This window comes from Microtus oregoni, unplaced genomic scaffold, assembly GCF_018167655.1.
Source record: "Microtus oregoni isolate MIOR12 unplaced genomic scaffold, Mior012 000003F_ref0000135, whole genome shotgun sequence".
In the NCBI taxonomy this organism is placed as follows: domain Eukaryota; kingdom Metazoa; phylum Chordata; class Mammalia; order Rodentia; family Cricetidae; genus Microtus; species Microtus oregoni.
In genome coordinates, this window is record NW_024543062.1 from 73173193 (window position 1) to 73193014 (window position 19822).

General features: G+C 33.4%; 1 protein-coding gene across 6 annotated transcripts in view; it reads left to right on the forward strand.

The window, feature by feature from the left end:
• Positions 1-19320, forward strand: part of Uchl5 (ubiquitin C-terminal hydrolase L5) — a 41712-nt gene extending 22392 nt beyond the window's left edge. For 2 of the 6 annotated variants that reach the window (XM_041648570.1, XM_041648573.1), the window contains 8 exons: positions 2893-3018; positions 3099-3160; positions 3268-3398; positions 5113-5176; positions 10877-10979; positions 12193-12306; positions 14257-14355; positions 18703-19320. In XM_041648570.1, coding sequence (XP_041504504.1) covers positions 2893-3018; positions 3099-3160; positions 3268-3398; positions 5113-5176; positions 10877-10979; positions 12193-12306; positions 14257-14355; positions 18703-18747 — 744 coding nt within the window. In that variant the 3' untranslated portion in view covers positions 18748-19320. Of the gene's footprint in view, positions 1-2892; positions 3019-3098; positions 3161-3267; positions 3399-5112; positions 5177-10876; positions 10980-12192; positions 12307-14256; positions 14356-14953; positions 15105-17576; positions 17604-18702 lie in introns of those variants that run through there. The other 4 variants (XR_005974042.1, XR_005974041.1, XM_041648572.1 and 1 more) reach the window with 4 other exon arrangements.
• Positions 19321-19822: the final 502 nt, after the last annotated feature.

The following is a 19822-nucleotide window of genomic DNA, read 5'->3' on the forward strand; positions in this document are numbered from 1 at the left end:
TAAACCTTTGGGCTCATTTACCTACAATAAAATCATTGAGACTTTGAAAGGACTACTTCTACTGTTACTCTATTTAGTATACTGACTTTGCCTTGTTTTGTAACTTTGTTTTTTTAAATAACAAAGTATTGCCATTAATTTATTGTTTTTATTATGAAAAGATACTGTACTTTTTTCGAGACAGGGTTTCTCTGTATGTTTTGGAGCCTGTCCTGGAATTTGCTCTGTAGATCAGACTGGCCTCGAACTCACAGAGATCCGCCTGCCTCTGCCTCCCAAGCGTTGGGATTAAAGACATGTGCCACTACTGCTCGGTTGATGCTGTACTTTTTATATTTCTGTTTAGATTATCATGGTTAGTACTCCCCATTTAATAGGTTACTATGGCTAATACTGGTGAATTTTTCTCTTATAACCTTTCTATACCTTCACTGACCAGCTGGTCATAATGTGGTTCATCTTTATGACTGAATTAAATATTGTTGTAGTTTGCTTAAAGTTTTTAAATTATTATTTATAAATGATATGTGCCTTAATTTTTCAAAATAGTTTTGGCTGGATTAGTTTTAGTATTAGGGCCATGGTAATTCAGTGAAATAAGTTGGAATTTATTTTATTTTTATTATCTTGAAGAATTTTTATAAAGTTAGGATGATTGTTTTTCAGTGCTAGGCATAGTGACCCACCCCTTTAAACCCTGCACTCAGGAGGTAGAGGCAGGCAACTCTCTGAGAGTTCGAAGCCAGCCTGGTTAGACCCTGTCTTGAAAAAGTAAAGCAGAACAACAACAAACAAGATGATTTTCCCCCCCAAATTTCGGTAGATTTGGCCTGTAAGGTCATCTTAGTTTGGTTTGTGAAAATCTTGTAAACTACTCTAAATTTAATAAAAAACTTCAGGCTATTTATTTCTTCTTGAGTTCCCCCTAGAATTTCCCAATTTGGGTATGGATTCTTAATGTTATTTCATATGGTTATTAGCATTTCCTTATTTTATATTTTAATTTTAGACACATTCTTGAGTTCTAGATTTCCTTATTTACATGAAAGTAATTTTAATGTTAATATTCTACCTTTAATATTTCACATTTTTGTTAGGGTTAGGATAGCAACCTAGTTGATTTTGTTTGTAGTTTCAATTCTCTCTTTAATTTCAGTTTAGTTTTTCTTGAACACTTTCTATTATGTAGTTTCTGTATTAAAAATCTTTTAGAAAATCTTTAAGAACATTGATTTGTAACTTAGCAAATGACCCCATGACGATAACCATACTAGTACAACCAGAAATGCTTTCTAGTTCTTAAATCTTTTATCCCTAATTTGTTCCTTTACATAAACTTTCCATATCTTAGCGTGAATTTCATTCTATTTGCTTTACTTAGTCAAATTTATAAAGCTTTATAAAAATATAAAAGTTTATTTAGAAAGGACTTCTGATGCATCAGTTAAGATTATTTCTTCAATGTTAGTTTGGTTTTCTGTTCTTCATATTTCTTTGTGGCTTCTCATTTCCCAATTTTCTTCATGAACAACATGCTTATCTCAGTATTTAGTTTGATTTTGTATTTTCGAGATAGGGTCTTACTATGTTAAACACTGAAGCTTAAGGGATCTTCCTCAACCTTCTGAATTTACTTTTATACTTAAAATATAATATTATATTCTTCATTTATGTGTTGTGTTATGTTATGTGTATATTGCATGCATATGTATCTTTGGGATGTATTCTTACATACATACATACATACAGAGACTAAAGCAGGATGTACGGTATCCTCCTCTATTGTTTTCTGCCGACTGATTATCTTCCCATACCTCTTTGAAACAAAGTATTATTTTCTTCATAAGAAGCCAGAATTTAACTCATTTATTGTTTTGTGTGTGTGTGTGTGTGTGTGTGTGTGTGTGTAGTTTTGTGTGTTTTTTGAGGCAGGGTCTCACTGGGGAGCCCTGGCTGGCATTAAATTTGCTATGTAGAATAAGTCTGCCTTGAACTCTGCTTTCTGAATGCCGGTCTGATTCACTGTTTCTGCTTTTAATTATTTATATGTTCTTGTGTCTGCATGTGGGTTTATGTGCACGAGTGCTCCTAGAGACTAGAGGCATTGGATTTTTTTGGAGCTGGAGTTACCTACAGTTGTGAGCAGTCTGATGTGAACCAAATCCAGGTCCTCTGTAAAAGCAGCAAGCTGCTGATCCATCTCTCTAGCCACTTTCTTTGCATCTCATTTTGTTGATGTTTACATTGAATGTATAGTTCATGTGAGCAGTGTAGAAGATAATATTTTATAAATACGTAATGATTTTGTTGGAGAAGTATATATATATACTTGGCATATATCTATATATCAACTTGGCATGATGTCTACTACACAAATTCTAGAGTCAGAATCTCTCAATTAGCTATATGTCTTTGGGAAACCACTTAATTTTTTTATGCCTCAGTTTCCATAAAAACAAAAATAGTATTTTAATAGTTTGTTGGGAATATTAAAATAATTGGTATATATAAAATACACAGAAAACTATCTGGTGCATAGGAGGTACTACTGTTTTTGTTGACGCATGTTTATATAAGGTCCATGTAGTCTGTTGAATGTAAAATATGATAACACTGTGACAGGATTGAATGAAAGTATGTGAAGAGTATACACTTTTGTTGGGCATTCATTTTGTTTGTTTGTTTTTTGAGTCAGGGTTTCTCTGTTTAGCTTTGGTGCCTGTCCTGGAACTATCTCTTGTAGAACAGGTTGGCCTTGATCATAGAGATCTGCCTGCCTCAGGGTGTGCACCATGGCTGTTAATGCTGTTTGAATACTACTTCTGTTTGGGGGTGTTTTGTTGGTTAAAAAATTTAAAACTCATGGTATTCTTCCTTTTTCTATTTGTGTAGGTAATTAATAATGCTTGTGCCACTCAGGCTATTGTAAGTGTGTTACTGAACTGTACCCATCAAGATGTCCACTTAGGAGAGACATTATCAGAATTTAAAGAATTCTCCCAAAGTTTTGATGCAGCTGTGAGTAGTTTTCTTAATCTTAAAATGACCTATTTGTGATTGTTCTTGTTATAATAGGCTATTTTTCAATATTATTTTAGATGAAAGGGTTGGCATTGAGCAACTCAGATGTAATTCGACAAGTGCACAACAGTTTTGCCAGGTAAAGGATCTGTGTCTGTCTTTCTGTTATCTCTATTGTTTTTTTGTCCCTTTCTCTCTCTCTCTCTTTTCTTTTGTATTGCTCTCACTCCTTTTTCTTCCATGTAGACAGCAGATGTTTGAATTTGATACAAAGACATCAGCCAAAGAAGAAGATGCTTTCCACTTTGTCAGTTATGTTCCAGTTAATGGAAGACTGTATGAATTAGATGGATTAAGAGAAGGACCAATAGATTTAGGTAATTTGCTTTCTGTTCTGGTATTTCACATTGGAGAAGGGAAAAAAGATTTTATATTTTCCTTTATGTTGGCTACAGTTCTACTTAAATTTTGAGGGTGAAAACTACTTTGACTTAGTAGTCTTGAACACTTGAATGATAGGATCCTATAGCAAGGACTTACTGACACTATTCATTTGGGGACTGTGAGTTTTTCCTAAAGGAATGTGCTTTTTCAACACGTAGCTCACATAAGTAAATTTATTTATTTTGAGACATTGCTTTCTAAGTAAACTGGTGTTGAATTTGTGATCCTCTTGTCTCTCTCCTGCTGGATTACAGCAGGAGATTACATTATGCTCAGTTTTGCAAGGGAGAACATGAGAGGGGAGGAAAATATCTTAAGGGCACTGGTCGTGGAGTACATGTGTACAGTACATGTGACAAGCAAGCAAAAATAAGGGAAAGAAGAGAATTAACCCGAAGTGGCTAGGAGGCATCACTTAGGGCATCTTGGGAAAGCGACAAATGGAAGCAGAGTGTAGGGAGGTGTATGTGTGAAAGTGCTGTAATGGAAAAGCCATACGTTTTATGATAGCCTAAGAAAAATGCTTCTAGTGTGTGTGCGACTGAGAGAGAGACAGACAAGACAGATACAGAGAGTGTGCACACATGCTCACAAAGCCCTACAATAGATATTAAGCAAGGACTCTAAAACTCAACTACACTCCAGCTCTTCTTTTTTGTGACTTCATTAACTTTCTTCATTTGTTGTATTAGATTACAATCGAGCAAACCTTTGCTTTATTTGAATCTGTGTTGTAAGAGGCTGCTTGTTTGTTTTCCCATCATCCAGACTCCCAAAATAGCCACACAGAAACTGTATTAATTAAATCACTGCCTGACCAATCACTATAGCATATTTCTGGCAAGCTTTTACATATTAAATTAACCCATTTTTATTATTTTATATTTTACCACAAGGGTCATGGCCTACCAGCAAGGTTCCACCTGGCAGCTTACTAACCCCAACCCTAATGTCTTTCCCTCTGTTGGCTACATGGCGTCTTACTGACTCCACCTTCTTTTTCCCAGCATTTGGTTTAGTTCCCCGTCTCCCTACCCCCAGTTCTATTAAGGATTGAGTCCTAATTTTGCCACTAACTTGTGGATTGTTTTTTTTTCTAAGCCTTCAATTTTGTCATCTATAAAACATGATAACCTAAAAAAATTTTGATTAAAGAATTTATGTGTAGGGGAGGAAGAGAGGGAGAGAAAAAGAGAGAGATTAAGAATAAACATACCCATGTGTTAGGCAAGCACTCTACCACTGAGTGTACATTTAGATAAGTTTTTTCGGGGTTGTACATTTAGGTGAGCTATCTTCCTAATTTATTATTTACTTCCTCAAGTATTTTATTTCATATCTATTGCATGATAGCATGGCATGATGTTAAATGACAGTATTCTTTCTGTTATCAGAAATTAAGAATTGAAGCTTACCATAACTAAAAAAAGTTGACAAGTTATGTGGTGGCTCACACCTGCAGTTCAGGCTCTGGGAAGGCTCCATCAGAAGAACTGCTTGTTTTTAGATGTAGCAAGACTACGTACTGAGACTTTAGAACACATGATTTAAGTCCTGTGTTTACTTGAGTATTGTTGATTAAAACTTAGAGAAATGTTAATGTTGTCTTTTCTATTTTTATTTTAACTGTTTGACATTTCTTTCTAGGTGCATGCAATCAAGATGACTGGATTAGTGCAGTGAGGCCAGTCATAGAGAAAAGGATACAAAAGTAATGCTCCACTAATGTCATTGATGTATAAATCTGGTTTTTAAGGTTTTTTAATTTTAATTTAAATTAAATTTTTAACTTAAAGTTTTAATTCTTTTATGTTAAATGTTAAACATCTAACCTCCTCTTGTTTAAATTAATGCTTTTGGAGATGTATTTTAGAATTTTTTTTTTTTTTTTTTTTTTTTTTAGTGATATGGCAAGTAAACATTGTTCTCTATTAACTGAGGATTTAGTTTTTGTTTTTTATTTGTTTTGTTTTGGCAGTTCAGGGCATCAAATCTAGGGACTCAGGTATGCTAGGCAAGCTATCTACCACTGAACTACAGCAGCAGCCTTAAATACACTGTTTTCTGCGGCTAATATTTGTACAAATAGTTTTGGAGTATTGTTTTGGTGGTTTTGAACTTTCAAAATAAAGTACCTTTGGGGCTGGAGAGATGGCTCAGTGGTTAAGAGCATTGCCTGCTCTTCTGAAGGTCATGAGTTCAATTCCCAGCAAACACATATTGGCTCACAACCATCTGTAATGAGATCTGATGCCCTCTTCTGGCCTGCAGACATACACACAGAGAGAAAATTGTATAAATAAATAAATATTTTAAAAAAAAAGAAAATAAAGTACCTTTGAAATAATTATCCATGTTCAGTTCTAAGAAAGAGATTATGGGTACTATTTACCTTATCATCTTAGAAACCTATGCTATAGTATCACTGCCGAGATACTGATACTGGTATAGACAAGGCATAGCAGCAAAATTCAGTCTCACTCTAGGGTCCTTTATGTTCTTTTATCCCCATGGTTCACTCCCTCTTCTGATACCCACTTTCCCTCTGTTTACACCTTAATTCCTAGTTTGATGTTTTCACATTATAAAACTAGAATCATACATTTTGTCATCTTTTAACATTACATCTCTTTATTCAGCATAATACATGAGAGGTTTTCATTGTTGGGCGGTGCTAGGGATCTAATTCAGGACTTGTGCACACTAAGCTGGTACTCAACCACTGAGGTACATCTGCAGCAGCTGTTTAGTTTTTGTTGATGGGTAGTAATCTGTAGTATAGAAGTTGAATTTTTTTTTTCTAGCCTACTCACTCTTTGAAAAAAGTCTTTTTTTTTTTCTGATCCAGTTCAGTTTATCAATATTTCCCTATGAATTGTGTTTTGGTTGTCAAATTTAAGAGTTCTTTGTAAGGCACAATTTCCATTTCATTTGTTTTCCTTAAGAGGTTTATAGTTTATTTTTAATTTAACTCTGAACTATTTTGAGATGATTTTATGTATGGTGAGGTCTTTAGCTTTTAAGGTCTGTTTCTTTAGCCTGTGCATATTCAATTTCTCCATCACAAGTTGTTGAAAAGGCTACCTATTTTTCACTGAATTCCTTCAATAACTGTTAAAAATTTTTATGTGATCTGGGCATATATGTGTGATTCTATTTCTTTGTCACAGTTTTTTTTTTTTCTTCTTGATCTGTTTAGCCTCCTTTAGTGCTATATGATGTTCCTGATCAGGATAGCTGTGAGCCTTGATACCTGGTGACCAGTGCCTCATACTTTCATTTCATTCTTCACCGTTTACTTTAGACATTACAGTTGCTTTGTTTCTCAACACTTTTTAGCATATTTCCTGTCATAGTATGTAGGGATAAGCCCAGCCCATTAGGGGGCGTGTTCGCCTTGGGCTAATGTTTATATATAAATCTGGTGAGAGTGAGCCTGCTGCCCCTTCTGTTTTCCTGTTCTCCGCAGGAACCTGTGGGTCTGTAAGTCTATTTCCCCATTAAGGCTGTATATATTTTTACAATCTGTCTGCATTCATTTATGCCGTTACAATAGTTACAAAAGTTTTGGGGAGATATGAATTTTAAAAAAATTTTTTTTGTTTTGTTTTTAACAATTTGAGAATTAATATATCTACTTTGTTGAGCTTTTCAATTCCTGATTATGATATATTTATTTAGATCTTGATTTCTTTCACCAGCATTTTGTATATTCAGCCTATAACTCCTATATTTATTTTTTTAATTAGCTAAGCACTTTATATTTTTGAGTGGTATTATAAATGCTGCTACACTTTAATTTTTGTTTTCTGTGTAGTTTTGCTAATTAACAGAAAGAGAAGTAACTTTTTTCTTCTTTATTTTTCATTCTTTAACTTAAATAAACACACCTATTCTATGACATTTTTCTACCTAAACAAACCTGATCTGCAAAAGGGAACAGTTTTGAATTTCTCCTTTCATTTTTACCAATTTTGCTTTATATGTTTTCTAGTTTAGTTGTTTATGTCTGCATATTTTGATCAGTGTTTTATTTTTCAGGATTGATTTTTTTTTTATATATCAACATATAACATTTGTTTTTGTAATTTTCTTTTCCATGAATGATTTGTCTAATAGCATAGCCATTTTTGCTTTATTTTGATTATAAAAAATGCACATTTTCCTTAATCCTTTAATTTTCAGTTTGCCTAATGACATATTTGAAATGAATTTTTTATAGGCAGTATATATTCATGTGATGTTTTCCAATCTAACCTATCAGTTTTTTTAATTTATTGAGTTAATTTTTATCAAATGTAATTTACATAAAATTACATATAAAATATAAAATATGCATATAGAATAATTACATTTAATGTAAGTAGTGTGGTTTACTTCTGTCCGTTAGATTTTCTGTTCTTTTTGCTTTTCTGTTTTCTGTTTCCTGCCAGTTTCTTGGATATTTTTTAGAATTCTGTTTCTTTTTATCTATAGAATTTTTTTTGTATATTCTCTGAATTTTTAGTGGTTTCTCATCAGTCTATTTGTGTCAGCATTTTACCAGTTAAGACTGTAATGTGAAAGTCTTTCTTTCTCATACTTTGTTCAAAGTATGTCAGTATCATTGCTATGCATAGTTCCTCTATGCATACTTTAGGAGAACATCAGCTGTAGAATTTTTTGCATTCATCATGAAAGAACATAGAAAACTTAGAGAAGATGCATGTACCATGTGGAGTTGTGTTTTTACTTTTCCTGTTCTGTTTTGTTGATCTTCCAGGATTCCTTCTATTGCCATCTTTGTTGTGTTAAAAAGCTCCCTTTGGCTTTCCTTTTCGGGTCGCTTCCCTGTCAGCATATTCCATTTTCTTCTTCCATAGTTTTCTTAGAGATAGCTTAGTTTTTTCTGTTTCATTTTGGAAGGAAAGTCTTACAGAATGCTTAATTGAGCCAGGTGGTGGTGGCACACTCCTCTAATCTCAGCATTCAGAAGAGAGAGGCAGACAGATCTCTGAGTTCGAGGCCAGCCTGGTCTACAGAGTGAGTTCCAGGACAGCCAGGGGTATGCAAAGAAACTGTCTCAGAAAGCCAAAACAGCAACAAAAACAGCAAAATAGAATGCTTATCCGATGATCTTTTGAGTGTTTGGAGAATGTTAAACTCCTGGACTCTTACCACTGTGGTTCCTGATATTTTTTCCTTATGCTGCTCTCAGAATTTTTCTCTTTATCTTCAGTTTTCTTCAGAGGCTAGGTTTTTCCTCTTCAATCTGTGTGTTTGTAGTTTGCTAAACTTGAGGAGCTTTCAGCTGTCATCTCTTGGAAAGTTTAAAAATTCACTGTTTTCTTTTTCCTGGCTGTCAAGTGCTCAAATATTGGATCTCTCATTTGGTCCCATGGATTCCCCCAGGCTTTTGTTGTCCTTAACTGCTTGCATGTTTGCAAACCCTGCCCCATTCTTTCCTTTCTTTAGATAAGGTCTTTGTATGTAACCTTGGCTGCCCTGAAACTCATTATGTGGACCATCTCAAACTCATAGGTCTGTCTGCATCTGCTGGGATTACAAGTTTGCATCACCACAGCCAGCCCAGGGCTGTATTTATATTGGAATGTTTTCTGTCTCCATTTACTGATTCTTTTCGTCTTGCCTTCCATTTTGCTGTTGAGCCCATCTATTGACGATTGAGGTTTCTGTCTTGGTTATTATATAAGTCAGTAGTAAAATTCCTATTTGACGCTAAAAATGTGTTTATTGTTTTTCTGTGATTGCTAACTGAACGCTATCACAAGGACTCCGATAGTTCTGACAGAAGGTACTGATGTCTGGCACCTCACTATGAAGTGCCTTTTTACTCACCTTGACGGTTTGTTTCATGGTTTTCAACTACCGTGAATAATAGATCTACTAGAACCTGAACATTTTGATTATTATAATGAGATTCTGGATCATATTTCAATTTCTTTTTACTCAACACTGTGCTGGCAGGGTAAATTGGGATTGCTGCCTCATTAATGTCAGATAGGAGCAGAAATTCACATTTCCCACCTGGCCTCTTGACACCTGAGGAAGAAAGAGGTTTCCTCTTAACTGCTGGGCAGCAGTGGGAGTTCTAACTACCAACAAGACTTCTAGTGACCCTCTTTGGCTAGGGGAGATATGGCTTCTTTGTTAGTGCTCTCTGCATGCCTGTTCTAATGCTAAAGTGGCAGGGACCTCTTTGCTAGTAGATGGCAGTGGCAGTTCTGATTTCCCGTCAGGCTTCTGATACTGCAGGTGGGTGTTTTTATTACCACTTGGCAAACATTGGAAATCACAGCTTTATTCTCACCTGTTTCTCCTCACTAACCCAGGCATCAGGCATCTCATTATCACTTAGTGAGGTTGGAAATCTTGGTTTTTTACTGTAGTTTTTGGGTATAGTATGGGGACTGTTGTCTAAAAGCTTGTGTCTTTCCAGCCTTCAGCTTTTCTTGTTTTATTGGAGAGCAGGTTTTTACTAGGTCTTTTTTGTCAGTGCTTGTCATGTAGGTGGGGAAGGGGGCTGTTAGTTTGTTTTTGTTTTTGCTTCAAATCTGGGATATGTAAGGCAAAAAGAAAACTCGGAGAATTACCCTGCCTTGTCATTCTGGAGCCTGTGTTCCTTAACTTGTCTGCCTTCTCTCCACCTGTGATTTTTCCTTTTTCTTTCTCCTTTTAATATGTTATTTCCACAAATTTCAGTTGTATTTGATAGGAAAATTAGGAATAATGGAACTCTTTCAATTTTAACAAAATCTAGAAATTTTAAAACATTTTCATGTACTTCAAATCATTAGTTACATTGGTTTTTGTTCTTTCTGATGAGTGAAATTAAGTATAGACTAATGCAAGTGTGGACTTATATTTTTACAGTGTTCTGTTAGCTTGAGTAAGTGCCCTATATGTTATAGTTAATTTCTAATATAATACTTTTATGGCAATTTTTACTGTCGTGAGCTTTTTATCAGTGTAATAATTTTACAACAGGATATTTTATTCAAATAATGACACATATTTCATATTTATAAATAAAAGCTTAAAATATTAACTAACACTATAAACTACATCATGACTTGCAAGAAACAGTGTAGTATCATCAGTAGAGTCTAGCAAATGTATAGTCTTGGTGTAATTCTTCTCTCAGAGATCTTAAGTAATAATTGTCGTATCTCTTATAACAAAGAGGAATGATGAAAACATGATATTTTAAATGTTTTAAGTGAAATTCATAGTAGTGTATGAATTTAAAAATACTTGCAATTAGTGAAATTTAGATGGTCTTTTGCTGCATTATACTCTTTTATACAAAACCTTCTTAAAATGCCAATTTTTATTGTTAGTTTAGTGATAGTTAATCGGAATAGTAATACTAATGATTTTATAATTTTTATATATTATACTTTTTTTGTAGGTATAGTGAAGGTGAAATTCGATTTAATTTAATGGCCATTGTATCTGACAGAAAAATGATATATGAACAGAAGATAGCCGAGTTACAAAGACAACTTGCAGAGGTTTGTGGTCAGCTATATATATATATATATATATATATATAAATATATGCACATGTGTACGCACACATATACATAATGAAGTATTTTAATACTAATGATTTTATAATTTTTATTTTGTTTTAATTTTTTGTGCATATAGTGAAGATGAAATTTCAATTTAATTTATATCCTTGGTTGTGTATATCTGGGAGGATTGCTGGGGAGATACATGTAGAAGCTGGAGGACGATATCTAGTATCCTGTTATGTTACTGTGCATTATATTTTTGAGACAAAGTCTGTCACTAAACTTGGAGCTAGGCTAGTGGTCAACAAGTTCCAAAGAATTTCTTCTTTGGTCCTCCAGCATCAGTGTTATAGGCATGTGTGTGGCAAGTTCCTGTTTTTTTTTTTTGGGCTGCTGATGGTGTGAACTCAGGTGAACATGCTTGAACAGAAAGCACTCTTGCCCACTGAGCCTTCTTTCCCTGTGGCCTTTAAGCATAAAATTTCAGAGTAGGTATTGTATTCTCTCAGGGGAAAATTACTTTGATTTTCTTTTTCAAAATAGATTCAATCATTTAGATAGGAGATTAAAGGGAAATATTTGGAATTTGTACTACTTAGTTTTAGTTATTAGCTTTTCCAATTGATATTTTTCTCAGTTTCTTAATGTAGCATGAAGATTATAATCTTTACCATAAAATATTATCACTAGAATTAAATTTACCTAATACTTAAAGACTAACAGGTGGTAAATGTTAGTATTGAGTTATTTTAGCTATTTTCTCTTATTTCATTATATAATTAAAGTATACAGCTATAGGAGTTAACTAGGTATATATGAATGTACATGTAATATTTGCTAATCTTAATGATTTTTACGGCTGTAAATATGATTGGAAAAGAGAACTAATGATAGAGAAAGTCTTTTAAAAGTCCTTTGATCACATCTTAGGAGAGTTTAAGCAGATATATTTTGTAGGTTAATGGATTGTAGCACTATAGTATGTTACAATATTGGTGGCAGATAAAAATGTCATGTATTATTATAGAACATAGAAATATGGAAGGTGTATTTAGAACTTTCATCCTTTCAATTTTTTATTATTCAGCTGATATTCTTGCCAAAATTAAATTGAAATTTGAAGTAATTATAGTATCTTAATCATTTAAATGTAGTCAGGACTTAAGCCACAGTCATTAGGGTGCTGTTTCTTTTTCTTCTCACTAAGGAGGAACCCATGGATACAGATCAGGGTAGTACTGTGTTAAGTGCTATTCAGTCAGAAGTTGCCAGAAACCAGATGCTCATTGAAGAAGAAGTACAAAAGTTAAAGAGATATAAGGTATGTTTTTTCAGAATGGGCTACTTTAACATTTTAGAAAATTTTGAGATGACGGTACGTTGAAGTGATTGCTTTCCTTCCCATCATTGTGAGTTTTCAGAATAAGGTATTGATTACCTGGCATTTGACAGTTTCACTTTTTAAATTTTATCATGAAAAGATTTTTACTCTATAAGATGTCTCAGTTCAGTGCCTACTGTTCTTCCTGAAGTCCAGGACATCTTACCTATGATCATGGGGGATAACTAGGACCTCTTATCTATAGGCTTTGAGAATTTCTGTGCTGTGTAATGTGACATGCTTCAGGTTCTTCAGGTTTTTCTTGATCAATACTTGCAGTCAGTTTTTCAAGTGGATAATGAATTTATGTTTTTTGAGACCTTCTCAAACTTAGTCCTGGCTGTGTAGCCATTCCTGGCCTCTAACTCTATGTATATAGTATGTTAGCCTTGACCTAGTGGGTGATTTCCTGCCTCTGCCTTTGCAAGTGCTGGGATTACAGATACATGCCCACTACACTAAGTGCTTGCCTGACTGCTTTTTCAGGTTAAGAAGTACATTTTTTTAGTACAAGATAAATTCATACTAATACTTGTTTAGTATTAAAAAGGCTTTCCACTTAATGCATAAATTGTATTTCTTAGTATGGAAATTTTGATTTCTCTGAACTTTACTCATTTGCCTCATGAATAGTAATAATAATAAAAAATTTTAGCTTAATTTGTTAGCATACAAAATAATGGATCTCATACCATTTTCATACATATGTGCTAGTACCGTTAATAAAATTAATTTTTTTCCTATAGCCTCTTTTGTTTCTGATTATATGTCCCATTATAAATGTACAACCAAATCACTATACCTTAAAATTACTTAATGTTTGTCTCTTGATTTTTGCTTTAAAATTCTTAGGTTTTTAAGAATCCTTATTTAATTTGTTCAGTTATCACTGACGTTTATGTTATTCTGCCGTCCTCCTTCACTTAGAGTCTGTTCAGTGAGCTAGGAGTGGACGGAGGAGGGGCTTAGGGACTGCATGCCTTCACTTGGGTATGCCTTCCGCGTGGAGCTTGAAGTCAAGGGTTATTTTTGTTGTTTTTGCTCACTTGTGTCAGCAGTGTCATGTTGTCCTTGACAGCCGACAGATGACTCTTAGAGATTAAAGTAAATAAATGGAGCAGAACTGAATCCAAGTAGGATTTTTTCAGGTTTGAGGTGGACAGGTTCTCAGAATACTTTAGGCAGAGAAGAAAGGGCCAAGGTTTATGGGGATAGGAAAGTAAGAGATGGTAGCTTCAGCCATTATCGTCCATGTCACATAATACTATAAAGGTCCACAGCCTACCTATTAATTAATTATAAGAGCTTGTAAAAAATCACAGCTAGTTTAAAAGAAATTAAAAATTCAGATTTATGTGAGGGAATGTTGAGATTTCTTACGAATGATAGAAGCTGTAACTATGGGAAAGGAGCACTCAATCGAACATCTAGATGGAATGAATGTATAATAACTTAGTGATCAGGAAAGGCTAGAAGCAAGTAATTTGGAGACTGCTTACTTGCTTTTCAATGAAGCACAGATTTTCTTTTTCCACTACTTTCACTGTTATAAAACAATCCCCAAGAAAATTTGTTGATATTCAGAAACTAAAGCTGGTGTCATTAGGCTGGGCTTTAGTTAGCAGTTATGTAGTTACAGTAGCAGGGGTGTGAATTTATCTTGTAAACCTTAAGGTTGTTTTTTAAATATCCTTGGAATGGGCTCCCCCCCAATACCGTAGCACATTTTCTAGAATGGACTTTTAAAAAGCCTGTTTGCTACATGTTTTGTTGTATAGTCTTTATTATCAGTAGAAATCAAATCTCATTTCTTGTACTGTTTATGAGGATGGAAGATTTTATGTTGGATACAAAAAGATAATATGATCAGAAAATGTGTTTTATTTTCAGATTGAAAATATTAGAAGGAAGCATAACTACCTGCCTTTCATTATGGAATTGTTAAAGACCTTAGCAGAGCACCAGCAGTTAATTCCACTTGTAGAAAAGGTACGTACTGCAGTGATGACTATTCACACTCAGACTAGATGCTTCCCCAGTACATTGTTTTAGGCATGAGTGGATATAAAGTTTGAAGCTTTTTAGTTTTACTCTTTTGCCTGGTGTTTTGCATTCTAGGAAAAGGAGTGTAGCCTAATACTTTAACACGAAAACAAAGCATTTCCCCATGACTTTAGCATTCCATAATTCTTAATGTCTAGAGCTCAGCTTTTTCTGTATTAAAGCATTCCTTTCTTTTAAAATTTTTTTCAGTGTTAATAACTGAAATAATGGATTTTTTTCTTAGCTAATTTTATAAAATTTTGCATTGATACCATAGAGTTTAGAACTAGAGGGGCATTGTGGGGGGATTAAAAGATTTAATTGGCTAGCAAATAGAATCTAGAATCTGTCCCACTGAGGGATATTTAACATAAATAAGTAGAAAATTCTGATTTATTTTTCATTGTTAGGCACTTAATAAAATATTTGTGGATGAATGAAATACAGTTAAATTGTTTGTAAGTTTATATTGTAAATCAGCTTTTCTGAAAATGACCATCTCTGGATGCTCTTTAAATTACATGTTACCTGGCCCCCTCCCCAGATATTCTCACGTAGGGGAAGGAATGTTTAATAACTTCCCCAAGTGATTCTAATGCAACTGATCTGTGTACCACATTTTGAGAAACACTTTGAGAAGACACTACTAGGCAAATAAAAATTTGGACCATTAATTTAAAGACAAGAATACATGGTAGGTATATTTTTCTTATTGATTTTAAAGTGTACAAAACAAATACATTTTTTTGTCCCAGATTATTTCTTATTATAAATTTCACATAATACTGAGATTTGAATCCTAATATATTTGTGTTTGCCTTTTTACTTGAAACATACGACCCACTCTTTAGCATTAAATGCAGACTTATTGTAGTTGTAGAAGACTGAAACTCTTCTCTTTTCCACATGGGACTTTTCTGTTAATATTCCTCATTAAGATGGGAAATTAATTTTCAACTTTTATTAACAATTAAGACCTGATGGTCCTCAGATTTGTTTGTTAAGAGGATATCTAAATACAGTAATCTTTGAAACACCGTGAACTGTTTCTGTTTTGAAAATACTAGATAGAGTTAGGTGTGGTGGTACATGCCTTTAATTCTAGTATTTGGAAGTGGAAGCAAGTGGATTCAGTGTTCAGGGTCATCTTGAACAAAATTTCTCATAGGGAACCTATGGAAAAATTATCACTTATACAATGTAAATTTAAAATTTGCTTTTAAATACAGTATTTTTGTATAGATTAGGTAAAATTTGTGTGATTTAAATTTTTTTCCACGACAGTATACTCCCCAGATTATTATTTATTTTTTTGAGAATTTAGAGAGAACATCTTTGCATTAGAACCATAGTTACTTAGTTCACATTGCTGTGACACAAGGTGGCAGTGTGTGAACGTATATTAGTGTATCACCAGCGCTGTTGATCTTTCTGTTTGTGTACTTTTTAAGGAAAGTAGTTATTGACTGTCTAGTTTACCTATTCAAAAATTTTTAGAAATTAAAATTTTAATAAGCAATGTATATATTCCTTCTATATATACATTGCTAACTGCTAGGTTGTGAGGGTATTTGGATTCAGCATTTGGTGGAATTGTTTTAAATTGTTCATCTCATTTGTCTAGCTGCACTTAGATTCTAGGTATTTTGTTATGATAAATAAATTTATTCAACCAACGTATGGAATGGTTTGGGAAAGGGTGAAATAATTATAGGGTGCTGAACAGTATCGTGTAATTAGTATTAGCATTATGCTAAAAGTTTGGACAGAGTAGCTCCTAAATAATATTCTTAGAGCAAATGTATTTTATCATCCTTTTTTGAGGGAAAAAACAAATTATTATACTATGTTGAAATCCTGCAAATGGATTCACATGTTAAAAAGAAAGCAAATTGAGGAACAGGTAAAAATAGATTAAGATTCGATTTTAAAATTATATGCAGTAAGAAGCTTTCATTATGTTTGTTAATCATAGTACTTTCAAGAAGAATTGCCTGTAGATTCTAGAAGTGGATTTGGAATGTGTGGAATTCTCACGTGCCTGCCCCCAATCACCCTTTAAGTGAGAGAGAGTAGGATGAACAAGACAGAAAAGATGTGTCACTCTCAGTAGTGAAGCTAAATGCCAACCAGAGACAATGCTTACAGCCTGTGGTCCAAGTAGTTAGGACCAAAATCTTTTCATTTTAAGAAAAATAAGCAAAACAGAAGACTTTAATTTTCCCTTGGTCATATAACTATAAAGACATAGACTAAAATTTTATGGTTTTGTTATATGAGAATTGCATACTTTGCATAAAAACTGCTCAGGAGGTAACCTAAAAGTAGTTGTAAAACTTGTTGTACCATATACCAGTTCTGTTCTTGAAACATAAAATTAGCTAGATTAAGTTTCCATTTGTGAACCTTCTATTTATTCAGGTATACTTACAGCACTAAAAAATGTTACTGCGTTTGTGTGTGTGTGTGTGTGTGTGTGTGTGTGTGTGTGATTGCAACATATGTATGTATAATTCTAAATCATTGTCAATTCTAGCTTTTTAAACTTCTAGTGCCTATTAGATAAAATCATGAATGTAGTTGATAGGGGAATCCAAAATTATTTCACAGTATTGAAGTTTGAATCAATTGATAATAAGTAGCTAACCTTTAAAACCTTTTCTTTCCCTTAAAGAAGTAGAGCAATGATCACAATATTTTTGTTAATTTTAGCAAAAATTCTGTACTGTATTCAGAGTCTAAAGGCAAAGTAGTAAATACTTAACTTTATTTCACATTATGCCTAAAATTGAGTTGTGTTTTCATTATTTGAGAACAGGAAGCTTTTCTGAGGATAGTGTTGCATCAGCGTTTAGGAAGCCTAGGCAGGAGGACTGTGAGCCGTAGAGGGGAAACTGTCTCAAACATAAAGAAGCCAAAATAAAAAAAAAAAGGAAGAAATTTTATATAGAATAGGGTATACATACTAATTCTTAATTATGTTTACTGATTAAAAATGTTCATAAAGCAACTAATTTTGCTATTTTTGTGCAGTAGACTTTAGATAGTACCTATATTTTATACATACACATTTTTTATAATAATTTGCTCTTGGTTTTGTGTGGTTTGTCTTTTTTTTTTTCTATGTTGTTTTTTTTTTTTGTTTGTTTGTTTGTTTTTTGGTGCAGAAGTTAAACCTGAGAGCTTCTCACAGGGTAGGTAAGCACTCTACCACTGAGCTACACCCAGCTATTTTTATTCAACTGGCCTTGAACTAGCCTTTTTATTTCAGCTTCCCAAGTAACTGAGATTATGAGATTACAGGCCTGTGCCACCACATCCATTAAGTCTAATATGTAGCTCTCAATTTTTTCATACTGCTGCATAATAGTTAACTGATATATAATAAAAGTTATAATTGTCCTAGTTATCCTATCTTTTAATTGTATAATGCAGAATTCTAATTTACTGGTTGTTGTTCAAAGACCAGCAGAATTGGTGTCACCTGAGATGAGACCTTGTTAGGGTTGTAGAACAGTAGGCATTTTGATCCCTGAATCATAACTATATATTTACATAGGGGCCCCAGTTGGTGTATGTATCTTGAAAAGCACTACTAGAGAACACAAGTGTCTTGGGCCTCTCTTGAAACTTCACTATTTGTTAATTGTGTGGGTTTGGTCAACTTTGGTAATGTCTATAAACTTTGGCTTCTTTACTTACTAAAGAACAAATAGAATTACTGTGTTAAAGCTGTACAATTATGAGGTCAAATGACATCATGTGGAAAAACATTTAGGTCGAATAAACTTATTGATACCACTGATATATTCTTTTAGTGACTATATTAAGCTCACTAAAACCATATTAAATTCATTTATTTCAGTATAACAAAAGTATAAAGAATTTTTTAGACTTAGTTTGAGTAAGAAATGGATAAGTATGTGTATCTTTGGAATTGCTATGGTTGAGTTTGATGTTCTAGAATTATTACAATTATTACATTTCATATTCCGTAAACCAAAGATGTTCATATCTACTGAGGGTAAATAACTAGAATTCAACAAAAGTTGTTGCAAGGGATAAGTAATGTTCTCAGTATCTTAGAACACACTCAGAAATCTCAGTATTTGTTTGTTTATTCATTTATACCTATCTTTTCTATGTTGCTAGTAGCTAGGACTACCGTTCACCATACAGCTCTAGTAGTGTGACCTATACATTTGTCTTATTTCTTGAGACTACCATTGGATGCATTTTGTTTTAATGAGTTTAATTTTTAAACTTTAATTTTTTTATATCTTTAACTTTTAGGCAAAAGAAAAACAGAATGCAAAGAAAGCTCAGGAAACTAAGTGAAGAGGATATTTGGACCTGCACTTATTTTCATGGAAACCATTACATATTAAGGAAATTTGGACAACATCCTAATTGACTCAGTGCACGTTTGGCATAGTACCAGTCTGTCTTGTCCTTTATGCATGGATTCAAAAACGTCTTCCCTACTTGCATCATGTGCATGTAGTGCATATTAAATAAAAGTGGCATAAAGAGTGCTGGCCAAATTCTATTATTTGATATTGGATCTGAGAGCTTTTGGTACTCTGCAAATATATCTATAGTAATGGACCTGGAAAATACACAAATGATACTTTTTATTTGTAGTTCTTATTAATATTTTTATTTGTCAGCTTAAATATATCTAATTTACAAATGTCAGATCTTGCTTAAACTGGGTCCTCTGCTTTTAATTGTGGCAAAAATAATCAGTATTTTTGTTTCTGATATGTGTTTTGCAGATCTTAAAATTGAATTTTATCTCACACCAATTTGATTTTTTAAGGCCAGTCATTTGGAAAGAATACAATTTTTAATGATTTACATTGCTATCTGTAAAGAAGACAATAAACTTCCCAATTTTATTTTAGCAAACTTTCTTCAATTGTTTGGGGTTATTTGTTTATATATTGTAGGATTATTTGAGGAAGGTCTGAATATTTTGCTTCAAAACAAAACTGGAGGTCAGAACATTTTGTAAATCTTAGGGTTCAGAGTTACTCTCAAGTTTTCAAGATCTTTGAAAATTGAGGGTTTGATAGTTTGTTATCTGATTCTTTTAAAAGATTGCAGTGGTAGTAGAGGATTCTTCTGTTTCCATTTAGTTTCTAGAAGCCATGTATGTTATCTCACACTGGATTTAAAGACCTGACACTGGAGGGCTTTACAGTCCTGGTTGCTGGAACTAGCTCTTGTAGACCAGGTTGGCTGCAAACTCACAGAGATCCTCCTGTCTCTGTCTCCCAAGTGTAGGATTAAAGTAGGATTAAAGGCATGTGCCACCACTGCCCAGCCCTACACTGGATCTTTGTCTCTTAAAAGTTGTTTCTATTTTTCTTCCAAATTAAACTTTTTTTTTTAAGATTTATTTATTATG